General features: G+C 66.7%; 1 protein-coding gene across 1 annotated transcript in view; it reads left to right on the top strand.

The window, feature by feature from the left end:
• Positions 1-2,003: 2,003 nt before the first annotated feature.
• Positions 2,004-11,761, top strand: part of LOC139242378 (BTB/POZ domain-containing protein 9-like) — a gene marked incomplete at its 5' end in the record, with an annotated part of 66,202 nt that continues 56,444 nt past the window's right edge. The window contains one exon of the mRNA XM_070870322.1: positions 2,004-2,268. Within this exon, the coding sequence (XP_070726423.1) occupies positions 2,004-2,268 (265 nt within the window). The remainder of the gene's footprint in view (positions 2,269-11,761) is intronic.

Here is an 11,761-nt window from a genome sequence, read left to right as displayed (position 1 = left end):
GGTTTCCTGCAATCTTTGATTCCTGTTTACCTGGGCCACATCAGTTTTCATCCCACTGTAATTGTCCTTCCTGCAGTTAAACATTTTTACTGTAGGTGGCTCCCTGTCCTTGAGAACGTTTGGCGAGCTGTCTTTTATCGATCTGTACCTTGCGTAAAAGGATCAGGCTATGTTCTTGCATGGAACGACTGAAACATAGAAACATAGAAAATAGGTGCAGGAGTAGGCTATTCGGCCCTTCGAGCCTGCACCACCATTCAATGAGTTCATGGCTGATCATTCCCTCAGTACCCTTTCCTGCTTTCTCTCCATACCCCTTGATCCCTTTAGCCGTAAGGGCCACATCTAACTCCCTCTTGAATATATCCAATGAACTGGCATCAACAACTCTCTGCGGCAGGGAATTCCACAGGTTAGCAACTCTGAGTGAAGAAATTTCTCCTCATCTCAGTCCTAAATGGCCTACCCCTTATCCTTAGACTGTGCCCCCTGGTTCTGGACTTCCCCAACATTGGGAACATTCTTCCTGCATCTAACCTGTCTAAACCCGTCAGAATTTTAAACGTTTCTATGAGATCCCCTCTCACCCTTCTAAACTCCAGTGAATACAAGCCCAGTCGATCCAGATCCAGTCTCTCCTCATATGTCAGTCCTGCCATCCCGGGAATCAGTCTGGTGAACCTTCGCTGCACTCCCTCAATAGCAAGAACATCCTTCCTCAGATTAGGAGACCAAAACTGAACACAATATTCCAGGTGAGGCCTCACTAAGGCCCTGTACAACTGCAGTAAGACCTCCCTGCTCCTATACTCAAATCCCCTCGCTATGAAGGCCAACATATCATTTGCCTTCTTCACCGCCTGCCTGTACCTGCATGCCAACTTTCAATGACTGATGTACCATGACACCCAGATCTCGTTGCACCTCCCCTTTTACTAATCTGTCACCATTCAGATAATATTCTGCCTTCCTGTTTTTGCCACCAAAGTGGATAACCTCACATTTATCCACATTATACTGCATCTGCCATGCATTTGCCCACTCACCTAACCTATCCAAGTCACCCTGCAGCCTCTTAGAGTCCTCCTCACAGCTCACACCGCCACCCAGCTTAGTGTCATCTGCAAACTTGGAGATATTACACTCAGTTCCTTTGTCTAAATCATTAATGTATATTGTAAATAGCTGGGGTCCCAGCACTGAGCTCTGCGGCACTCTACTAGTCACTGCCTGCTATTCTGAAAAGGACCCGTTTATCCCGACTCTCTGCTTCCTGTCTGCCAACCAGTTCTCTATCCACGTCAGTACATTACCCCCAATATCATGTGCTTTGATTTTGCACACCAATCTCTTGTGTGGGATCTTATCAAAGGCATTTTGAAAGTCCAAATACATCACATCCACTGGTTCTCCCTTGTCCACTCTACTAGTTACATCCTCAAAAAATTCCAAAAGATTTGTCAAGCATGATTTCCCTTTCATAAATCCATGCTGACTTGGACCGATCCTGTCACTGCTTTCCAAATGCACTGCTATTTAATTTTACCAATTGATTCCAACATTTTCCCCACCACCGATATCAGGCTAACCTGTCTATAATTACCCGTTTTCTCTCTCCCTCCTTTTTTAAAAAGTGGTGTGACATTAGCTACCCTCCAGTCCATAGGAACTGATCCAGAGTCGATAGACTCTTGGAAAATGATCACCAATGCATCCACTATTTCTAGGGCCATTTCCTTAAGTACTCTGGGATGTGGACTATCAGGCCTCGGAGATTTATCGGCCTTCAATTTCCCCAACACAATTTCCCGCCTAATAAGGATTTCCCTCGGTTCCTCCTTCTCACTACACCCTCGGTCCCCTGGTATTTTCGGGAGATTATTTGTGTCTTCCTTCGTGAAGACAGAACTTCGTGAAGTGGGCCTCCTGCGCTCCTGGTGTGTGCTGTGCAGAGAATTTCCATGTCTGGTGTAAACAGTCGGGTCTCTGCATCTTCCCCACAGGCTGCTCTGCTCAATGTGGTGTCACGAGATTCCTTCGCTGCTCCAGAGAAGGACGTTTTTCTGGCTCTGATGAACTGGTGTAGACAGAATCCAGAGGAGCTGCACGCAGAGATCATGAAGGTTGTCCGCTTGCCCCTGATGAGTTTAACAGAATTACTGAATGTTGTACGGCCTGCCGCTCTGCTCTCCGCCGACACCATCTTAGACGCCATCAAGATCCGTTCCGAGAGTCGCGATATGGATCTGAACTACAGGGGCATGCTGAGTGAGTATCGAGTGAAATCCGCTCAGAATCCCCTCACTATCGGCTCATTCCAATGGCCACTCACCACAGTGGCCGCTCACTACCGGGGCCACGCACCACGGGCCGCTCACTACCGGGGCCACTCACTACAGGGGCCGCTCACTACAGGGGCCGCTCACTACCGGGGCCGCTCACCACAGGGGCCGCTCACCACAGGGGCCGCTCACTACCGGGGCCGCTCACTACCGGGGCCGCTCACTACAGGGACCGCTCACTACAGGGGCCGCTCGCTACCGGGGCCGCTCACCACAGGGGCCGCTCACCACAGGGGCCGCTCACTACCGGGGCCGCTCACCACAGGGGCCGCTCACCACAGGGGCCGCTCACTACCGGGGCCACTCACTGCAGGGGCCGCTCACTACAGGGGCCGCTCGCCACAGGGGCCGCTCACTACCGGGGCCGCTCGCTACAGGGGCCGCTCGCTACAGGGGCCGCTCACTACAGGGGCCGCTCACTACAGGGGCCGCTCCCTACAGGGGCCGCTCACTACAGGGGCCGCTCACTACAGGGGCCGCTCACGCTACAGGGGCCGCTCACTACAGGGGCCGCTCACTACAGGGGCCACTCACTACAGGGGCCGCTCACTACCGGGGCTGCTCACTACAGGGGCCGCTCACTACAGGGGCCACTCACTACAGGGGCCGCTCCCTACAGGGGCCGCTCACTACAGGGGCCGCTCCCTACAGGGGCCGCTCACTACAGGGGCCACTCACTACAGGGGCCGCTCACTACAGGGGCCGCTCGCTACAGGGGCCGCTCCCTACAGGGGCCGCTCACTACAGGGGCCGCTCACTACAGGGGCCACTCACTACAGGGGCCGCTCACTACCGGGGCCGCTCACTACAGGGGCCGCTCACTACAGGGGCCACTCACTACAGTGGCCGCTCGCTACAGGGGCCGCTCGCTACAGGGGCCGCTCGCTACAGGGGCCGCTCACGACAGGGGCCGCTCTCTACAGGGGCCGCTCGCTACAGGGACCGCTCGCTACAGGGGCCGCTCACTACAGGGGCCGCTCACTACTGGGGCCGCTCACTACTGGGGCTGCTCCCTACAGAGGCCGCTCACTACAGGGGCCGCTCACTACAGGGGCCGCTCCCTACAGGGGCCGCTCGCTACCGGGGCCGCTCACTACAGGGGCCGCTCCCTACAGGGGCCGCTCGCTACAGAGGCCGCTCACTACAGGGGCCGCTCACTACAGGGGCCGCTCACTACTGGGGCCGCTCACTACTGGGGCTGCTCCCTACAGGGGCCGCTCACTACAGGGGCCGCTCACTACAGGGGCCGCTCCCTACAGGGGCCGCTCACTACCGGGGCCGCTCGCTACAGGGGCCGCTCCCTACAGAGGCCGCTCACTACAGGGGCCGCTCACTACAGGGGCCGCTCCCTACAGAGGCCGCTCACTACAGGGGCCGCTCACTACAGGGGCCGCTCCCTACAGAGGCCGCTCACTACAGGGGCCGCTCACTACAGGGGCCGCTCACTACAGGGCCGCTCACTACAGGGGCCGCTCACTACCGGGCCGCTCACTACAGGGGCCGCTCACTACCGGGGCCGCTCACTACAGGGGCCACTCGCTACCGGGGCCGCTCACTACAGGGGCCGCTCACTACAGGGGCCGCTCACTACAGGGGCCGCTCACTACAGGGGCCGCTCACTACAGGGGCCGCTCCCTACAGGGGCCGCTCACTACAGGGGCCGCTCACTACAGGGGCCGCTCACGACAGGGGCCGCTCACTACAGGGGCCGCTCACTACAGGGGCCGCTCACTACAGGGGCCACTCGCTACCGGGGCCACTCGCTACAGGGGCCACTCACTACAGGGGCCGCTCACTACCGGGGCCACTCACTACAGGGGCCGCTCGCTACAGGGGCCGCTCACTACAGGGGCCGCTCCCTACAGGGGCCGCTCACTACAGGGGCCGCTCACTACAGGGGCCACTCACTACAGGGGCCGCTCACTACCGGGGCCGCTCACTACGGGGGCCGCTCGCTACAGGGGCCGCTCGCTACAGGGGCCGCTCTCCACAGGGGCCACTCACTACAGGGGCCGCTCACTACAGGGGCCGCTCGCTACAGGGGCCGCTCACTACAGGGGCCGCTCGCTACAGGGGCCGCTCTCCACAGGGGCCGCTCTCCACAGGGGCCGCTCTCCACAGGGGCCGCTCGCTACAGGGGCCGCTCTCCACAGGGGCCGCTCGCTACAGGGGCCGCTCGCTACCGGGGCCGCTCGCTACCGGGGCCGCTCACTACAGGGGCCGCTCACCACAGGGACCGCTCACTACAGGGGCCGCTCACTACAGGGGCCGCTCGCTACCGGGGCCGCTCACTACAGGGGCCGCTCACTACAGGGGCCGCTCACTACAGGGGCCGCTCACTACAGGGGCCGCTCACTACCGGGTCCGCTCACTACAGGGGCCGCTCACTACAGGGGCCACTCACTACAGGGGCCGCTCACTACAGGGGCCGCTCTCCACAGGGGCCGCTCACTACAGGGGCCGCTCACTACAGGGGCCACTCACTACAGGGGCCACTCGCTACCGGGGCCACTCACTACAGGGGCCGCTCACTACAGGGGCCACTCACTACAGGGGCCACTCGCTACCGGGGCCGCTCTCCACAGGGGCCGCTCTCCACAGGGGCCGCTCTCCACAGGGGCCGCTCACTACAGGGGCCGCTCGCTACCGGGGCCGCTCACTACAGGGGCCGCTCACTACAGGGGCCGCTCACCACAGGGACCGCTCACTACCGGGGCCACTCACTGCAGGGGCCGCTCACTACAGGGGCCGCTCACTACAGGGGCCGCTCACCACAGGGACCGCTCACCACAGGGGCCGCTCACCACAGGGACCGCTCACCACAGGGGCCGCTCAGTACAGGGGCCGCTCACTACAGGGGCCGCTCAGTACAGGGGCCGCTCCCTACCGGGGCCGCTCACCACAGGGGCCGCTCACTACAGGGGCCACTCACCACAGGGGCCGCTCACTACAGGGGCCGCTCGATACAGGGGCCGCTCCCTACAGGGGCCGCTCACTACCGGAGCCGCTCGCTACAGGGGCCGCTCACCACAGGGGCCGTTCACTACCGGAGCCGCTCACTACAGGGGCCGCTCACTACAGGGGCCGCTCACTACAGGGGCCGCTCGCTACAGGGGCCGCTCGCTACAGAGGCCGCTCACTACAGGGGCCGCTCAATACAGGGGCCGCTCACTACTGGGGCCGCTCACTACTGGGGCTGCTCCCTACAGGGGCCGCTCACTACAGGGGCCGCTCACTACAGGGGCCGCTCACTACAGGGGCCGCTCCCTACAGGGGCCGCTCACTACCGGGGCCGCTCGCTACAGGGGCCGCTCGCTACAGGGGCCGCTCACTACAGGGGCCGCTCCCTACAGAGGCCGCTCACTACAGGGGCCGCTCACTACAGGGGCCGCTCACTACAGGGCCGCTCACTACAGGGGCCGCTCACTACCGGGCCGCTCACTACAGGGGCCGCTCACTACCGGGGCCACTCACTACAGGGGCCGCTCACTACAGGGGCCACTCGCTACCGGGGCCGCTCACTACAGGGGCCGCTCACTACAGGGGCCGCTCGCTACAGGGCCGCTCGCTACAGGGGCCACTCGCTACCGGGGCCGCTCTCCACAGGGGCCGCTCACTACAGGGGCCACTCACTACAGGGGCCACTCACTACAGGGGCCGCTCACTACAGGGGCCGCTCGCTACAGGGGCCACTCGCTACAGGGGCCGCTCTCCACAGGGGCCGCTCACTACAGGGGCCGCTCACTACAGGGGCCGCTCGCTACCGGGGCCGCTCGCTACCGGGGCCGCTCACTACAGGGGCCGCTCACCACAGGGACCGCTCACCACAGGGGCCGCTCGCCACAGGGGCCGCTCGCTACTGGGGCCGCTCACTACAGCGGCCGCTCGCTACCGGGGCCGCTCGCTACCGGGGCCGCTCACTACAGGGGCCGCTCACCACAGGGACCGCTCACTACAGGGGCCGCTCACTACAGGGGCCGCTCGCTACCGGGGCCGCTCACTACAGGGGCCGCTCACTACAGGGGCCGCTCACTACAGGGGCCGCTCACTACAGGGGCCGCTCACTACCTGGTCCGCTCACTACAGGGGCCGCTCACTACAGGGGCCACTCGCTACCGGGGCCGCTCTCCACAGGGGCCGCTCTCCACAGGGGCCGCTCTCCACAGGGGCCGCTCACTACAGGGGCCGCTCGCTACCGGGGCCGCTCACTACAGGGGCCGCTCACTACAGGGGCCGCTCACCACAGGGACCGCTCACTACCGGGGCCACTCACTGCAGGGGCCGCTCACTACAGGGGCCGCTCACTACAGGGGCCGCTCACCACAGGGACCGCTCACCACAGGGGCCGCTCACCACAGGGACCGCTCAGTACAGGGGCCGCTCACTACAGGGGCCGCTCAGTACAGGGGCCGCTCCCTACCGGGGCCGCTCCCTACCGGGGCCGCTCACCACAGGGGCCGCTCACTACAGGGGCCGCTCGCTACAGGGGCCGCTCCCTACAGGGGCCGCTCGCTACAGGGGCCGCTCACTACAGGGGCCGCTCACTACAGGGGCCGCTCACTACAGGGGCCGCTCACTACAGGGGCCGCTCACTACAGGGGCCGCTCGCTACAGGGGCCGCTCACTACCGGAGCCGCTCACTACAGGGGCCGCTCACTACAGGGGCCGCTCACTACAGGGGCCGCTCGCTACAGGGGCCGCTCGCTACAGGGGCCGCTCGCTACAGGGGCCGCTCGCTACAGGGGCCGCTCACCACAGGGGCCGCTCACCACAGGGGCCGCTCACCACAGGGGCCGCGCACCACAGGGGCCGCTCACTACCGGGGCCACGCACCACAGGGGCCGCTCGCCACCGGGGCCGCTCACTACCGGGGCCGCTCGCTACCGGGGCCACTCACTACAGGGGCCGCTCACTACCGGGGCCGCTCTCCACAGGGGCCGCTCACTACAAGGGCCGCTCACTACAGGGGCCGCTCGCTACCGGGGCCGCTCACTACAGGGGCCACTCACTACAGGGGCCGCTCGCTACCGGGGCCGCTCACTACAGGGGCCGCTCACTACAGGGGCCGCTCACTACAGGGGCCGCTCGCTACCGGGGCCGCTCACTACAGGGGCCGCTCACTACAGGGGCCGCTCACCACTGGGACCGCTCACTACCGGGGCCACTCACTGCAGGGGCCGCTCACCACAGGGGCCGCTCACCACAGGGACCGCTCACCACAGGGACCGCTCACCACAGGGGCCGCTCAGTACAGGGGCCGCTCACTACAGGGGCCGCTCAGTACAGGGGCCGCTCCCTACCGGGGCCGCTCACCACAGGGGCCGCTCACTACAGGGGCCGCTCGCTACAGGGGCCGCTCACTACAGGGGCCGCTCACTACAGGGGCCGCTCGCTACAGGGCCGCTCACTACGGGGGCCGCTCACTACAGGGGCCGCTCACTACAGGGGCCGCTCACTACAGGGGCCGCTCACTACCGGGGCCGCTCGCTACCGGGGCCACTCACTACAGGGGCCGCTCCCTACAGGGGCCGCTCGCTACAGGGGCCGCTCGCTACCGGGGCCGCTCGCTACAGGGGCCGCTCGCTACAGGGGCCGCTCACTACCGGGGCCGCTCACTACAGGGGCCGCTCACTACAGGGGCCGCTCGCTACCGGGGCCGCTCGCTACCGGGGCCGCTCGCTACCGGGGCCGCTCGCTACAGGGGCAGCTCGCTACCGGGGCCGCTCACTACAGGGGCCGCTCACTACCGGGGCCGCTCACTACAGGGGCCGCTCACTACAGGGGCCGCTCGCTACCGGGGCCGCTCGCTACCGGGGCCGCTCACTACAGGGGCCGCTCACTACAGGGGCCGCTCGCTACAGGGGCCGCTCGCTACAGGGGCAGCTCGCTACAGGGGCCGCTCACTACCGGGGCCGCTCGCTACAGGGGCCGCTCACTACAGGGGCAGCTCGCTACAGGGGCCGCTCACAACAGGGGCCGCTCCCTACGGGGGCCGCTCACTACGGGGGCCGCTCACTACAGGGGCCGCTCACTACAGGGGCCGCTCACTACAGGGACCGCTCACTACAGGGGCCGCTCGCTACCGGGGCCGCTCACTTCAGGGGCCGCTCACTACAGGGACCGCTCACTACAGGGGCCGCTCGCTACCGGGGCCGCTCACTACAGGGGCCGCTCACTACAGGGACCGCTCACTACAGGGGCCGCTCGCTACCGGGGCCGCTCACTACGGGGGCCGCTCACTACGGGGGCCGCTCACTACAGGGGCCGCTCACTACAGCGGCCGCTCCCTACAGGGGCCACTCGCTACAGGGGCCGCTCACTACAGGGGCTGCTCACTACAGGGGCCGCTCACTACCGGGGCCGCTCGCTACAGGGGCCGCTCGCTACAGGGGCCGCTCACTACAGGGGCCGCTCACTACAGGGGCTGCTCACTACAGGGGCCACTCACTACAGGGGCTGCTCACTACAGGGGCCGCTCACTACCGGGGCCGCTCGCTACAGGGGCCGCTCACTACGGGGGCCACTCACTACAGGGGCCGCTCACTACAGGGGCCGCTCACTACCGGGGCCGCACACGACAGGCGCCGCTCACTACAGGGACCGCTCACTACAGGGACCGCTCACTACCGGGGCCGCTCCCTACAGGGGCCGCTCACTACCGGGGCCGCTCCCTACAGGGGCCGCTCACTACAGGGGCCGCTCACTACAGGGACTGCTCACTACCGGGGCCGCTCACTACAGGGGCCGCTCACTACTGGGGCCGCTCACGACAGGGACCGCTCACTACAGGGACTGCTCACTATCGGGGCCGCTCCCTACAGGGGCCGCTCACTACCGGGGCCGCTCACTACCGGGGCCGCTCACTACAGGGGCCGCTCACTACAGGGGCCGCTCACTACAGGGGCCGCTCTCTACAGGGGCTGCTCGCTACAGGGGCCACTCGCTACAGGGGCCGCTCACTACAGGGGCCGCTCACTACAGGGGCTGCTCGCTACCGGGGCCGCTCGCTACCGGGGCCGCTCACTACAGGGGCCGCTCACCACAGGGACCGCTCACCACAGGGGCCGCTCACCACAGGGGCCGCTCGCCACTGGGGCCGCTCACTACAGGGGCCGCTCGCTACCGGGGCCGCTCGCTACCGGGGCCGCTCACTACAGGGGCCGCTCACTACAGGGGCCGCTCACTACAGGGGCCGCTCACTACAGGGGCCGCTCACTACCTGGTCCGCTCACTACAGGGGCCGCTCACTACAGGGGCCACTCACTACAGGGGCCACTCGCTACCGGGGCCGCTCTCCACAGGGGCCGCTCTCCACAGGGGCCGCTCTCCACAGGGGCCGCTCTCCACAGGGGCCGCTCACTACAGGGGCCGCTCGCTACCGGGGCCGCTCACTACAGGGGCCGCTCACTACAGGGGCCGCTCACCACAGGGACCGCTCACTACCGGGGCCACTCACTGCAGGGGCCGCTCACTACAGGGGCCGCTCACTACAGGGGCCGCTCACCACAGGGACCGCTCACCACAGGGGCCGCTCACCACAGGGACCGCTCACCACAGGGGCCGCTCAGTACAGGGGCCGCTCACTACAGGGGCCGCTCAGTACAGGGGCCGCTCCCTACCGGGGCCGCTCACCACAGGGGCCGCTCACCACAGGGGCCGCTCGCTACAGGGGCCGCTCCCTACAGGGGCCGCTCGCTACAGGGGCCGCTCACTACAGGGGCCGCTCACTACAGGGGCCGCTCACTACAGGGGCCGCTCACTACAGGGGCCGCTCGCTACAGGGGCCGCTCGCTACAGGGGCCGCTCACTACCGGAGCCGCTCACTACAGGGGCCGCTCACTACAGGGGCCGCTCACTACAGGGGCTGCTCGCTACAAGGGCCGCTCACTACAGGGGCCGCTCGCTACAGGGGCCGCTCGCTACAGGGGCCGCTCGCCACAGGGGCCGCTCACAACAGGGGCCGCTCACCACAGGGGCCGCTCACCACAGAGGCCGCGCACCACAGGGGCCGCTCACTACCGGGGCCGCTCACTACAGGGGCCGCTCACTACAGGGGCCGCTCACTACCGGGGCCACGCACCACAGGGGCCGCTCGCCACCGGGGCCGCTCACTACCGGGGCCGCTCGCTACCGGGGCCACTCACTACAGGGGCCGCTCACTACCGGGGCCGCTCTCCACAGGGGCCGCTCACTACAAGGGCCGCTCACTACAGGGGCCGCTCGCTACCGGGGCCGCTCACTACAGGGGCCACTCACTACAGGGGCCGCTCGCTACCGGGGCCGCTCACTACAGGGGCCGCTCACTACAGGGGCCGCTCACTACAGGGGCCGCTCGCTACCGGGGCCGCTCACTACAGGGGCCGCTCACTACAGGGGCCGCTCACCACTGGGACCGCTCACTACCGGGGCCACTCACTGCAGGGGCCGCTCACCACAGGGGCCGCTCACCACAGGGACCGCTCACCACAGGGACCGCTCAGTACAGGGGCCGCTCAGTACAGGGGCCGCTCACTACAGGGGCCGCTCAGTACAGGGGCCGCTCCCTACCGGGGCCGCTCACCACAGGGGCCGCTCACCACAGGGGCCGCTCGCTACAGGGGCCGCTCACTACAGGGGCCGCTCACTACAGGGGCCGCTCACTACGGGGGCCGCTCACTACGGGGACCGCTCACTACAGGGGCCGCTCACTACAGGGGCCGCTCACTACCGGGGCCGCTCGCTACCGGGGCCACTCACTACAGGGGCCGCTCCCTACAGGAGCCGCTCGCTACAGGGGCCGCTCGCTACCGGGGCCGCTCGCTACAGGGGCCGCTCGCTACAGGGGCCGCTCACTACCGGGGCCGCTCACTACAGGGGCCGCTCACTACAGGGGCCGCTCGCTACCGGGGCCGCTCGCTACCGGGGCCGCTCGCTACCGGGGCCGCTCGCTACAGGGGCAGCTCGCTACAGGGGCCGCTCACTACCGGGGCCGCTCACTACAGGGGCCGCTCACTACAGGGGCCGCTCGCTACCGGGGCCGCTCGCTACCGGGGCCGCTCACTACCGGGGCCGCTCACTACAGGGGCCGCTCGCTACAGGGGCCGCTCGCTACAGGGGCCGCTCACTACAGGGGCAGCTCGCTACAGGGGCCGCTCACTACCGGGGCCGCTCGCTACAGGGGCCGCTCACTACAGGGGCAGCTCGCTACAGGGGCCGCTCACTACAGGGGCCGCTCCCTACGGGGGCCGCTCACTACGGGGGCCGCTCACTACAGGGGCCGCTCACTACAGGGGCCGCTCACTACAGGGACCGCTCACTACAGGGGCCGCTCGCGACCGGGGCCGCTCACTACAGGGGCCGCTCACTACAGGGGCCGCTCACTACAGGGACCGCTCACTACAGGGGCCGCTCGCTACCGGGGCCGCTCACTACAGGGGCCG

This window comes from Pristiophorus japonicus, unplaced genomic scaffold, assembly GCF_044704955.1.
Source record: "Pristiophorus japonicus isolate sPriJap1 unplaced genomic scaffold, sPriJap1.hap1 HAP1_SCAFFOLD_1301, whole genome shotgun sequence".
In the NCBI taxonomy this organism is placed as follows: Eukaryota; Metazoa; Chordata; class Chondrichthyes; family Pristiophoridae; genus Pristiophorus; species Pristiophorus japonicus.
The sequence above is the reverse complement of the archived record's forward strand: the minus strand, read 5'-3'. Positions and strand labels throughout refer to the sequence as shown.